This window comes from Gymnogyps californianus, chromosome 1 (genome assembly GCF_018139145.2).
Source record: "Gymnogyps californianus isolate 813 chromosome 1, ASM1813914v2, whole genome shotgun sequence".
NCBI classification, from domain to species: domain Eukaryota; kingdom Metazoa; phylum Chordata; class Aves; order Accipitriformes; family Cathartidae; genus Gymnogyps; species Gymnogyps californianus.
In genome coordinates, this window is record NC_059471.1 from 101,710,925 (window position 1) to 101,725,260 (window position 14,336).

The following is a 14,336-nucleotide window of genomic DNA, read 5'->3' on the forward strand; positions in this document are numbered from 1 at the left end:
TTCTTTCCTCTGCTAGCACCTGCAAATTGACGCTTGCCAAAAACTATGGGGACATGGGGAGGGAAAGAGGACAGCGGTGCCGTCTCGCGGCAAGCTGGCTGTCTCCGTGAGTTCTGGGCCAAGGTCTTCTTCATTCAACATCTGGATGTTTGATTGACTTCCATAAAGTCCCGTCTGATTTGCAAAAGTGGCAGATCCTCGTGGCCAAACTGCCGGCTCAGCAGAGCCGCACCAGTTTCCAAGCACCTTCCTGCCGCTCTTTTTCATCCAGCATCACGCTGCTGTCCTGCAAAGGGGAAGCCTGGGTTTGTGGTCACCACGCTGAGCTGGGAGGCAAGCGTCTGCCACAGGGTCACTGCCTGACCACGGGCAAGTCACCTCATTTCTCTGTCATTCAGTTTTCCACCTATAAAAGGGGGATAATAATAGTCCTGGGCTTTACAGGGGTGAACTGAGGATAACTTGCCTGCTCTTTAAGCAAGGTGTTCAGAGGGTAACTTCAAAGTAAAGCTAATAAACAAGAAAATACAAGTCACCCTAGCAAAGCTCTGCCTGTGCATTTATAGTGGCTTGGGAAAAGTATTTATATTTGTTACATTTTTCTGACACGGTTCTCCACTTTCCTACTGCAGACCTTTGTGCAAAACAGGTTCTGTGTTGCTACCTGCAGCAGTCAGCAAGGGAGAAAAGGTTAAATAGCTCTTCTGATTGGGGGGAAAAAAACCAAAGAGCCACTTTTGGAGCTACATCTTGAGGTGACAATTGCCTGGCGTTTATTCTAGGTAGTTCCCACTAGAAATCACGATGTATGGACAAAAACAGCAGCAGAGTTCCCCTGAGAAGGAACCTGTTGGCGCTGGTCTTTCTTCCCCGAACGCATTGACACGAGTGGAATTTCCACAAGCCCAAGGGATGAGACAGATCTTGGGTGTGCCGATGCACCACTGGTACCCTCAGGCTATGGAGGAGGCCCCGTGCAGGAGGCTGCTAGCTGAGACATCCCCCTTTTAATGCCCAAAATTCAGCAGGATGATCTGGGGCAGCGCAGGCCTGGGTGGCGGGGTCCAGGAGTTTCACTTGGTGGATGCGCGGTGCAGAGACAGGCGGAGATATTCCCATCAGCTTGGAGGGAGCTGGCCTGGGAACGGGGTGCCCTGCAGTGACCTCGGGAGGATGCTGTGCCTGAGTTAATGTGCCCTGCTTGCCGCCTGCTCGCTGGTTTGTTCAGAGCGAGCTCGGGTCTGTCTGCCCTGCCCGGCGTCATGTGCCAGCTCGACACAAATTTAGTGCCTCGGCTAGATTCAAAGCAGGAAAGTTAATTCCTGCCTCAGCGGCCTTAATGCAGCCCTTGTCCTGCCTTGGCTTCAGAGGAACTGCTCACCTCCATGCGAGGCTGCTAGCACATGGGCTTGCGCTGCCAGGACGCTTGGTTTCGTGCCAGGCAGCCAAAACTCCGGATGCTGGGAGGGCAGCACCAGGGAGGTAGGAGGAGAAGGTAGGGTAGCAGGGGGTCAAACTTGGCGTTGGTGCACTCACTTAAAAGCAGATGTCTGAGCGGAATTTGAAATTAGGAATAAATTACATCGGGGGTTGGATTTGGAAGGATCTGGCTCTTGGCTCTGCAAGCCCTGGGTTCAGCCTGCTGAAGCTTAAAATAATCCAAATGTATGAGGTATTTTACACATCTTGTATGACTCCGCGTGTTTGCGTTCAAGTCCAGGGTCAGGAGCCCAAGGCTTGAGGCAGCATCCAGCTTTGCACTGCTGACAAATGAAGCATTTGCTCTTGACCAACCAGAATGTCAGATAAAAGTCTTTTTCATCTTTCCTTGCTTCTCCCCTCCCTTTTTTTTTTTTTTTTTTTTTGGAAGCCCTAATGGGTCTCTTTAATGATGAAACCGCTACTATATAATATGTCTTTTTATATTTTAATTTCCCCCCCACACCCCTTGGGATAATTTACAGCACAGTGTGGAATCTGAGACAGTTCAAGCTGTGCCAAAGGGCCTGGCAACAGGAAGAAATGCCGAGCCACTGCGATTTGGAACCATAATACAAGTTATAAAATTTAATTTTAGAAATGCAGCTACTGGGAACTGCTTTTAAGTGCACATTTTCCTTTTAGTGCATAAAACGGTCCTGTGTCTTGATTGAGCTGTTAGGGTGGCTTGAAAGAGTGCTCTGTAGAGTAAGGGGCATACAGAGCTCTTCAGAGATCTTTTGCTGCTTATTCGCTGATACTCAAAATTGGAAGCTGGATGTTTATGAATGTTTATGTATTAAATACTACAGGGATGTGTGGAATAGGGCACGGTGGATTATTTTCAGGAGTTTTGTGCCAGTCTGTTTCACTGCTGTAGCCGTGAGTTGAGAGAGGACTCACCATAGGAACAGCCCTGGCCACCTCGTTGCGGGGAGGATGGAGTTGCAAAGAAAGTTGCAGAAGGCAACACTTCACAACAAGAAAATGAAAATTGGGAACAGACAGACAGTAAAATATGGTGTTCAGCAGAAACCAAGGATAATGCCACCTTCTTCAAGGGAACAAGTAGAAAAAAAGATGTTTGACCTCTGCACTAGAGATTGGACATGCATTCCCATCAGGGTAACAGTGTCCTATGGAAAGAAGGGGAAGGGATAAGCCACAAAGATTCATGAGGCAGCTGATTTCCTGAGACAAATGCAACGTGCAGAAATGGGATTGGGTTTGGGGGAAAGGAGGGACGATGACATCCACTGCTCCACAAGAAGGTCCCCAAGCAGAAGGTATGAAAATGACATTTTCGGAGCTGGGGATCTTACTCCATTGACTAAATACAGGTGGGGTTAGGGTATGTCCTCATAGACTTATTGCAGTCAGTATCTTGCCCTCCATTTGGAGAGAGCATCTTTGAAAGGACAACTTGTATGCCAGAGACAGTCTGCTTTTGGGCTTTCTGCTGAAGGGCTGTTTTCTGTGATCTTTAAGAAGAAAAAGCCCTATTGGGGGATGGAGGAAAATTACAAAGGGAAGTTTTGATTGCACTTGATAGGGAACACGGCTGAACCATCCCACTTCCGACATTTCACCAAACACAAGTCTGCTAGGGAGGTTTCTATATCAGGCCCAAAGCGTGGTGTCAGCAGATTTCCAGGATAAGATACCCCACTTTTGAAGGATATCTCATAAGACTGGAAACCAATGGGCACAAAAGTGGTTTGCAAAGTTGTGACAATAGATTAGCTATTAAGAGGGTGGAAAAAAGGATTTAAAATTTGTGCTTTCACCGTGCCTACCAGAGAGCAAGTGCTCCAGCAGATGAGACATCCCTCTTGTATGCTTTGTGTGCTGTCTTTGTGGTTATAGGTTGACACACAAAGGATCCCAGCGCAGAGAGCAGCCACGGGCAACAGCTGGAAATGCATTGCCTTAGTCCTTGCTTACCGCTCGCTGCTGCTAGCTAAGGCTTATCTTGAAACCAGTCCTGCCCGTGATGAGATACGTCTCTGCCCTTCCAGCTGAATCTGGATGTGTCCCAATGCTGCGCTGGACCTGGGCCTCTCCAGTGCCTTACTTGTCCCCTCCCAGCCCTGCAGGGCCGCAGCACCGGAGCTTCACGGGGATCGTGCTCCAAGGGCTGCCCTGGGGAGGGCTGGACCCTCTAACTCCCACGTGGCCATGACCAAGTCCGCTGTGCGTTGGTCGATGCTGTAATGTCAGCATCTACTCTCTTATAGTCGGATGTCTGGTGGGACCTCATGTTTCTGAAGCTCCCGATGCCACTAAGAGAGACTTCATTACTCCAGTTTCAATTCTGCCAGGTTCTGGTGTTTCTTTCCTATTTCTGTCTGTAAATCCATTGCAAAAGGATCCAAAAATGGAATTTGTTTGGGTTTGTTATTTTGTAGCCCCATAGTACTTGTCTCATTATGGTACCTTATGACAATCTGGAACTGAATTTTTGAGGAGTTATTCCAGTGCAGGTTTAGCACAGGGGCCACTCGATGTTTCCTCCTTTTATGCATCCCTGCAGACAGTCCTCCTTCCAGAAATGCCTTCTCTCCCAGTGCGAGGTGTAAGAAGGCACTGCAATTTTCAGTGGATCTGGTTCTTCAGACTAGGTCATGTCTCGGGCTGCCCCACGATACAGTTACAATGCATGACTTGCTTGTGTCTCCTGTTCTTCCAGAGAGGTGCTTTCAATTTAATTTCAGATGGCCGCTAGCTGGTTAGGTACTTTGCCAGTGGATGAGGGGTTAAAAAAAAAGAAAAAAAAATTAAAAAAAGAAAATAAGTCAAGAGACCTCATGTATCAGTGAGATTTTCTGATCTTTTTCCCCCCCCTCCCACAATAGGACATCGTCAGAAAATAGATGAGCAGACAAAGCCCGGGAGCTTGTCCTTTTCAGAGCGCCTGAGTGAACTGGAGCAGTTGCGTCGTACAGCCATGAGGGTCAGCCCACACCACCCAGCCCCCACACCCAACCCACGAGCCTCCTTGAACCACACCACTGCTTTTAACCCTCAGCCTCAGAGTCAGATTCAGGGTAAGTACCTGAAATCCTCCCCCCGCTCGCCCACCTCCACCCCGCCAGCCTGCAGAGCATGGGGGCTCACAGGCACTGACCCCCTGTCCCTCCATCTCTTCTGGACTCTCCTTGGCCACCTTTAACGAGTGAGAGCCTTTAACGAGTGAAAGGAGGGGCTTCCCAACACATGTCTGTATTTCTAAAGACCTGACAGATTTTAAGGGGTCCATACTGTCTCGTCTTCCCGGTGTCAGTACAGCTCATGGTGTTTGTTAACCTCACCTATGCTAGAACCGTAACATCTTGAAAGCCGTTGTTTTCTTGCAAAGATGCATTATGCCAGGCCTTTTTTTATGTGTAGGTGTATTTCCCGATGGATATTTATCAATTACATTGTGTGCTTGAATGAGAGAGAAATACCGTCAATGCCTTGCTTTGACCTTTCCCAGGAAGGCAGCAGCAAAGAAAGCTTTGCAAAGGGCTTTGTTCCCTTAAGACGACCTCTTAGCGCGAAGACATTAATATGGGCAGGCTGGTTTGAGCATATTTCTGTGGCTGGTGGTTATCTAGTGGGTTTTATTTGAATGAAAACCTGCAAAACAGTGACTCAGGAGTCTGATTTCCTCTGAGGCTCAGGCTCAGATGATGCCAGTGAAACCAAGTCATCTAGTTCGAAATCTTATCTGCCACCGCTAGAGCTGAGTCTGTCCTGCTAAAACCAGCTCTGTCCCTATGATCAGCTGGAACTCGGTGAGCAACGAATTAGGTCACTAAACCATCAGCTGATACGTGTTCTGCAAAACACATATCAAAATGCAGATTCATAGTGAGATGCACCAAAAGGGAGGATGTGGGACAGTATTAGTTTTAGCGGGCGCTGTTTCTAATGGAGTTTTCCTCTATTCTTCCAGCCAGGATGAAATGGCCTTAGTCGAGGTTCTCTGCTGGGATTTTAGGGAGAAATAGTTACCGTGAATCGGAATATGTTCTTTTTTTGGCATTTATTTTTAAAACCAGGCTACTCTTTGTTGCATGCAGAAAAGGTTATCGCTTACCTAAGGCAAACACTTGTTATGTCCTTTTATTCCGAGGGCTAGGAACGTCTTTGGCTTAGTGAAATCTACTGCAAATCTGCCATTGACTTTGCTGTGAGCAGAAGCAGGCATTTTTGAGAAGCATGGGAAACAAATCAACACATTGTCCTGTGCCGTGCTGTAGAAAGAGGCAGGCAAAAAGACAGTTGGAAGGACCACCCAGGTCCTTCCCTCCCTGGAGCCATGCCAGGTCAGCTCAGGTGAAGGATCCAATCCTGCACCTCTCCCAGCCCCTGGCAGTCCCCTCACTTAGTTTTCTGATTTGCAGAGCAAACCACGTTGGGTTTCTCCTGCACACAGCTCCGTTCCTATAAAAGAAAAAGCACATATTATTATGGCTACTCAGCAGCCAGCGGCTACGTGGGTGGAGGTATCGGTCGCAGACTTGCATTTTTCAGCTTCTTGGGAACACTATATGCTTAGCAGAGTATCGGGTTTAACGTCGAGTATCCCTCTTCCCTGGTTCCCTGTGGAAGTCCCTCGCTTGTACGACTTCAGAGCGATAGGCTTTTCACGCTCGGCTGGGGATTCAGCTGCTCTCTCCAGAAACAGTTTTAGTACGTTGCTCTGCTTTGCTCTTTGCAAACAAGACTTTAATGTGTTTCACCTGCGGACATAGCTCAGAAAATGATAGCAATCGAACTGCTAACGTTTCCTCATTGATACCCTCTTCTTCACCTATTGGGCTGCTTTCTCCTGCTTCCCCTTTCCCTTTGCCTCCGAAATGTCCGCATTATCCGTTGAGCAACTTGTTGAGGCTTGCAGTCGCTATCAGTAAAATAAGCCCCAAACTGAAGCCTCCCTCATTTGGGACTGTCTCTGCTGCAGACGCCTTTTAATTTCTAGGGCTCGTCTTTTCAGGGTCATGCTATCACAGCAGGGGAAAAGGGCTAGGGTGGGAAGGACCTCCAGCACCATCATTTTTTCCTCGGTGTTCAAAGTATGATTGGTTTTTGGGCTGATCTCCTGTGTGACCTCTAGGGAGTTGGGATATTTAAATTTTTTTCTATTTTTAATAAACAGCGCTACATTTCAGAACACAGGCCTCCAGAAACAAAACACTTCTGACCTGCTCCATAGTATTGCTATACCTATCTGCACATCTTTGCATCCTGAAACACTTCTGTTGAAACTCTCTCACTGAAGAGAGCACGGAGTGCTTTTTATATAGGCATAAAATAAGGCATAAAACCCCATACATTGCTAACTTCCAAGTAGTAGCATTAAACTTTGCTTTAACTCACACTAGTATGAATCACAGGCTACTCCTCTATTCATCCAAGTCCAATTATCTTTTTTTAAAAAACAAAACTAACTCAAAATAGACATCTTAGACTAGTTCTTGGATTTAAAGGGGCAGGTTGCCATGCCACTAAACCACTGTTTATTTGTTGAGGTTTTCATCTATAAAAGGATTGAGGTTAATTTTAACTTCCTATTTTACCAAGTCTCGAATTTGACCATAAAGCTGCTTCTGTCATGGATACAAGTCCAAGCAAGTTAAGAGACCATAAATTGCTATAATCGAGTTTTATGCTTCTTTCATATCACAAGGAGGGAGAAAGTACACCTGTTCATTTAAAAGATCTAACCATAGCCAATTCACAGACCAAAGGGGAACAGAAGGGGAGAAAAAGCTTCCACCACATCACACATGGTTTAAGATGAAAGATTGCTTTGTGCCAGTACCAAGCGTATAATGTCAAAAGATTTGACCTACACGCACAGCGTAAGGATATTCAGTTAAAGTTCCAAACCCAGCTAACACTTCAACCTTAACTCACCCCTTCCTGTGTACAGAGGAGAAAAGAAAATAGAGCCATGTGAGCTGTGCTGGGGTGTTGTTTAGGAAAGTTTAGGTAAGACCCTTGATGAGCATTTAGGTTTATATATATAATAACTATAAATATATCTATCTATATATTATGGTTGAGTTTCTTCTAACAGCAGCCTGAACCAGATACTAAATACATAATTACTAATTTTACAGTGGTTAATATTAACCAGAGTAGGTAGATCTGTAATTCAAGAGTTTTACATAAATACGAATTTATATGGTTCCTCTACAGTATAATTTTTTTCAGGGCCAATAGAAATATTTTAAATGCGTAAGTCATCAGGCCAAGAAGGTATTCTTTGGGAGGCATTAATGTTGAGTTAATAAATTGCGTAAATATGTTTCTAACTACTGGGGTTAGGAATATCATCCAAAAACATGTGCAATTAAGTAACTTCAATTTTTTTTTTGCAAATTAGCCCAAACAATGTATCCAACTGGTGATTTATTAATTACCCATAGGTTAAAAAAATAAATAAAGCTATTTCACCTGTCTAGGGAAAACAAATAATCATTATAATCACTTTAAGCTACATGCTTCTGGTTCTTTTTACGCTTTTATAGCCTTAAAAATATCTGACTTTGCTCGCTCGCTTTTTTTTTTTTGCCTTTTTTTTAGTTTTGTAACCTTATATGTTAAGTTTCAGCTGGGACCACGCTTTTATGACCAAGTCTAAAATCCCTGGAAACAGGAGGCTGTAATAAAATTGCTGACAGATCTTTAAGCGAAGCAGCAGAATTAGCACTGATAGCAAAGCAAGAGAGATCATTTAAAGATCAGGTCTTTGAATTAGCACGAAACATAACGACTGAGAGATTATTTTGTTACAAGCCAGCCTTTTGTCTTCCTCCAGGTGCAATACGCTTTGTTTAAGAGACATTTCAAGGTCCTTGCTATCGTAATCTCATTCCACCAAAACCAGCCCAAGTTTATCAGGGTTCCCATGAATCGGTGAAACACAGGAGTGGAGTCAAGGGCGGCATTTAAGCCCAGGGAATTAAAATGGCTTTGTTCCTGCTACGGCTGTATCCTGCCCCAATTTTTAATATTTCTACTTTTAAATCAGCTTAATAGGCTGTAGGTTAATAGAGTTAGAAGCATTCACAGAGCAGTGCTTCAGAGCAGACTTCGACAGGGCTGTCATTCTGCCTCCACGTTTTGCTGCTGCAAAATGCAGTTTTCAGGTGCTTTTGAGAATCCGGATTGATGTGCTTGTAGCTCCCTGCCAAAACAGATAAACAGGCTCTCAAGATTAGGGACTCGCCAACTCTTTCCATTGTGCAATACGCTAAATGCTGATATTTTTATATTCTCTTTGGACACGTCTGCGTCTCCTCGTCTTTCCTTAACCCGGCGCGCTTGCCGAGGGAGTACATGGCGCTTTAACAGCGTATCGTCCCATTTCCACTTGATTAACCACCTGACCTCTCCATCCCAAAATACACTCCCTGGCATGTTGAGCGAGTGCCGCCTAAGCTTGGCACCCTTCCTATCGGCACCGCTCCTGCCTCCCCCCGGCCGGTGGAGTAGCGGGGGGTGAGTCACGCCAGCGCACCAGCGGGCAGCGCGGGCAGCGCGGGAGCTGGCAGCGGGTACGTCATTTCCAATCAGCGTGGCCGGGGCTGCCAAGCTCCCCGGCTCCGGCGCTTCTCCTGGATGTGCGGGATCCCTCCTCCCCAGTCCTGGAGTACAGTTTCCCCACCACGAGCCAGGTCGTGAACGTTTTGCTAGCGGCCAAGGGAGATCCCCTTTGATGGAGCTCCCCTCCATTGCCCATCTCCCGGGGCGGGCAGCCAACGTGGCAAGTGCGTGCCGGGAGCCCGCTCCAGGCGAGGGGGAGAGATGCTCTTTCTCCTTTCCCCTCCTTTCCATGCCAGTAGCCACCAAATAGCTCCTGCGTGGGGAAAAGGAAGGAGGTGAAGCCACCCCGGTGGCGTGGACCCAGAGCTCGAGTGCCACAGCCACCAGGAGGTGGCAGGAAGTTTGTTGAAATAGCGATGTTTTCCCAAAATATTTTGCAAACCAAATCTGTTTAGCTGGAAGAGTTCCACCTGGCTCTATCAAAACGGAAATTTTATAGAGAGAAATATCTTTTTACTGAAAGTACAATATGTTTCTTTGGTTCGCAGTTATTGCTCAGCAGATAATACTTTTATATAATGCCATGTGTAACCTCCGCAGTTTTTCTTTTTAATAGCAGCAGACTCACCCTGCTGTCTATTTATCGTGTCATAAACCAGCTTGCATCCGAAGAGATGAGCACATGAGCATGTGAACCGGATTAGCATACACAAAGCAATTCTTCTTTCATTCAGTCTAATAGAAGTCCACTCTGGGGAAAAATCCCTCCTTTTTCATGCCTCCTACTAACAAATATATATAAACCTCCTATTTAAGGCTGTCTGAATCCATCCTGTAGCTCTGCAGGCACAGGTGTTCCCGTTTTTGTCCAGAGTTACTTGCGTCGACCAAACTGGAGCATGTCTTAGGAAGTTTGCTCTAAAGCATAAACTAAAAGGGAGCAGCAGAAATGTGACTCTTGCCATCTGCAGGAGCACAAAAGTAAGCTGTGTAGCATTTCTGGCCAAGTGAGACTTCTCATTTTGCTGTGAAACTAACACCCTCCATATTTGTATCTTGGAGAATGTTTGTGAAGTTATAGTATATACAGAATGTATTGTATAGACTAGAAAATATCAGTCTGGTAAAGATATACACAAGAAGTGCATAATATAACTAAATAACCCACAGCTTCATAGCGCCCATTTTTTCTTGGCTCCAGCTCTCAACATTGTTTTTTACTCAGTCATTTCATCCCATGTGGAAATAGGCTTCTTACAGCAAGAGGCATGTCTTCCATTTGATTTGTAAAGTTCGTAATGCCATTTGGGTCCTCTCCAAGTACTAATTTTGACAGGGATAAAATTTTGTTACCGTGACACGTTATCTCTGCCAAGACTTTGCTTATCTGCAGGGCTGGTTGTGCTGTGACACACGAGAGGGGTGGTGATACCCAGCAGCAGCCCAGGAACGAGAGCGGTCCCGAGGAATTCCCTCCATCCAGTGTTAGAAATCTCCTCTCTTCCCTCCTCCCCTGCCAGAAGCAGGCCACCAGTTTTGCCATTTTGAGATACCATAGGTGGGATACTGTATTAATAGCAGTATAGAAAGTTTTAGAAAAATCTCATCTGAGGGCAGATGAAGTAACGATTGTCCAGTGTTCAAGAAAAATTTAATTCAAGTGGCAGCGGGTGCAAAGCAGGGCTGTTAGTATGACAAGAGGAATAAAGACCTTACTTTAAAGAAGAGGTTAGCAGGGCCGGGTTTATTCAGCGTGCCAAAACAGAGGCTGAGAGGGACGATAATTGCAGTCAATAAACACAGCAGAAAGGTTCAGCATCGGGGAGGGAGGAGAACCATTTGCGCCGAAGGACAGTGTTGGCTCAAGAACAAGTGGTTAATCTGTAAACTGACTGTCAATGAATTTAGGCTGGAAATTAGAAGATGGTTCCTGGGTATCAGAGCAGCCCTGGCAGCCTTCCAGGGGTTTATCAGAGACAGAAAGACGTAATTTAAGACGGATCTTGCTATGTTATGTAAGTGCAGAACACAAGATGTGACTGGGCTGCAGGGCCCAGGAGATGCTCTCCGGGCCCATATTTTCTTCCATTCGATCAATTTTCTGCATCTGTGGCTTCAGCGAGGCAAAACAAGGGACATTTCATTCTCCGGGACAGGGAGGAGGATGCTCAGGGATCTTCTCCACTCTTTGCTCCATCGGATCTCAGTGACAAGATAAAACCTCTGCCTGCAAACTCCTAGTGCACTCCTTACTCCCACATGGACCACCAGGTCTTCAGCAGTTCTCTGTATAAATCCCACCTCGGATGCGGGCTCAGCCATCTCTCCGGCACCCGTGCTGGAGACCTCATGCTTTGCCTGTTAAGGGGAAGACTTTTCCCATTTGAGGGTGGCAGGAATCCGTCCTGCTGCCCCCTCAATGCACCTCGAGGATTCATCCCCTTCAGCCACAGATTTGTGCCTCCTCCATCTGTTCCCACTCAGGGCAGAGCGAGGTGAGGAAGCCAGTTCCTCAACACCTGCCCGCGTTGCAGGCAGCACGCCCAGCTCCGGGGCATAAGCCTTGCTCAAGAGCCTCCCCTGCCTCCTCACATTCAGCTTTAGAAAAAAAAAAGGGCTTGAAATTGTTTAGCTTTTTCATCAACTTAAGGCACTAATGGAAAGAGTTATGTAATGGTGTTTAATCCAGAAGATTTCCAAGTGTCGATATATTTAAAAGATACCAATCTTCATATTCCAGTTGCCTGGCACTTCCTGAGATTAAAAAAGCAGTAGATAAGGCAACAAATATGTTCTCAGTCCCCAAGCAACATCTCCACTTACACAAACTTCTCGTCTTTTTTTTTCCTTTTTGTCCTCCACATAGAGCGTCCTAAAGGATGACTTTAACTAAAGAAAAGGAAATCTTGGTTTTAAAGCAGAAGTCGAGAAGTTGAGAGATCTGTATTTTGTTCTAAGTTTTGTCAAAGTCATTCTGCGTATCTTTTGGCAAGCTATTCACAGCTTGATTTTTTACAGAGTATTTAGGAAAACCTAACACACCGGAAAGGTGTCTTAGCAAGATTTTTGATAGTGCCCAAGCACCTAAGCCACAGAGAAATCAGTGACAGCTATGGAGATACCTTTGGAAATCCCTCTAGCTGTCTAGCTGAATCTTTAGGCAGCTATGAAATTTGGCAGCTCGTGCCCAGACACAGTTTTATTTTTCATTAATCAGTCCATGTCTTTTACCACATGAACAACGCTGAGCTGATGGATACTGCTAAGAGAAACAGAGCTTGCAGGTAGGGACAAGTATCCCCGGTTCAGTTTTTAACTTGCACAGCGATCCTCTCTGGTTTGTTTTGTTTTGTCATCTTCCACTCAGTATGCCAAAGTCCCTTCTCCGTTATGTCATTGCAAAAGTGGAGCTGCTCTCTGACCCAATGCAGGAATCTCGTGCCTGCATTGATGCTACCAGTGCTCTCAGCGGTCACTGTGATCGCCAATGAGTGAATTACTTGGGCTCACTTCTTGCTCCTTTAGCTCTCTTGTGGTACAGCAGTGCTGGAGTTACCCCTCCGAGGTGGAGCCTCTGCCTGCTCTTCTCTCCCCTTCATTTCTGGCACAACTGAGAAGGCTCAGCATCTTTCAGGATGGCGGCTTAAATGCACTGTGTATCTCAGGGGACATTTCTGTCTGCTGTTGAGATTAGCTTGTCACTAGGCTCTCTTACTTTTCCATGGAAACACCTTATTCTGGTTTACCGCTTCTCTTGCCCGGCACTAAATCTCACCTATGGCATCGGCATGCTAGAGGTGTCTAAAGCAAATAGCCCTGCCTGCCCCAGAGGCAGGTGCTTCCACTGTCCTGAACTTTGGATGGCAACGTGTGGCCATGTGTTTGATAGCATTTCAGCATTTGAGGCAGCTACTCCCTGGTTTTTGGGTTATTCCTCACTGGCCCTTGAAGCATATTCTTGGCCTTTGAATGGCCCAATTGTGAGGAAGATTAAAAGCACTGATTGCAAAACTCCGGTAAATAAAATCCCTCTCAGTTCTTTACTGACAAACCCAGTTTCTTTCCATAGCATTCTCCTCTTTAATCCCCTCTTGGCAGAACATGACATGTTTTGATACCAGAGCTCAAATTACCTTCCATGGTAAATAAAACAAACAAAAAATAAATAAGAGCTCCTTACCCTAAAAACAAACACCCACTGAAACCAGATATTATTCAGCTGATGCTGCCCATGTGCCAGAAGATACCACTTTGATTTTGTAATTGAATGTATTCTTTTCCCTCAAATACTGAATTGAGCCTCTCCAAACTTGAAATGCTGAGAGGTTAGAGCAGAGTGACCAGAGACACCTGTACTATTTGCCATGTAGAAAACAAAGAAGGAGGAAACGAGGAGACTAGCACACGAGTTAGTATTCAAATGTTTGTTTCTGAGGTGAAAACCCCACCTCAGTATACAGAGCCCGCATGGTCTGGGTTGGTGCAGACAGCTAGATTTGGATGGAGCTCCGCAGGAGGCTGCAGCAGCTACCTGTGCTCATAGCAGCCAAGGGGCTTTGCATTCAGGAGGACGGGCACAGTCCCTGCTTTCTTCACCAGTGGGCTTTATCCACGAGGCAGGGGGCTCCTTTCAAAGCATCAAGTGCAGACATGCCCTCGTCGCTTCCGCTGCCATGCCTTTAACAAGATGTTGCGTCAAGCAGATCTTCTCTAATGATCCCACACGGTTAGAGGGTTCACACGGCTCCTTTTACATGACTGAGTACACAGTACACCCTTAGCAAACTTATTTATAAGTTTTCCCTGTGTATTCAGTATATTATGACCCCTATAAATGGAGATTGTTCACATGCAAAGAACAATGGGCTTGGATGTGCTCGGTAAAACAATCAATTATGTGGGGAAGTGCACATTACATAGTCAAATAGACGATCGTCTCCGTCTGACCATTTTCATTCTATTTATACAACTCTTCTCTTAAAAGCATTGAAAAACAAAAGCATATGAAATAGATCCATTAAAAAATTGTGGTTTTGCTGTCAGGGTCGGCTTGATTTCTAACAATAAATGCCCAGATCTCTTTCAGAGATTTACTTGGTTTATCTGTGTTGGGCAAGATACTCAGTTCAAGATCAGCGACTCTGAGAGCTTCCAGGATTTGGTGCTCAATTCCAGACACTTTGAGGAAGCCTGGATATCTGCAAAAAGAGATGTTTTGAATGTCTTTGATTAGGTACCCAAAAATGGAACTGGATCACTGGGCACGCTTTAGAATATAAACCATTGTAGTCTGCATCCTCTGCATTTTTAAATAA

General features: G+C 45.7%; 1 protein-coding gene across 3 annotated transcripts in view; it reads left to right on the plus strand.

Annotated features, from left to right (window-relative positions):
* RUNX1 (RUNX family transcription factor 1) overlaps positions 1–14,336 on the plus strand; it is a 72,880-nt gene that overhangs the window by 37,064 nt on the left and 21,480 nt on the right. For all 3 annotated transcript variants that reach the window (XM_050915315.1, XM_050915314.1, XM_050915316.1), the window contains exon 4: positions 4,335–4,526. In XM_050915315.1, the coding sequence (XP_050771272.1) occupies positions 4,335–4,526 (192 nt within the window). The remainder of the gene's footprint in view (positions 1–4,334; positions 4,527–14,336) is intronic.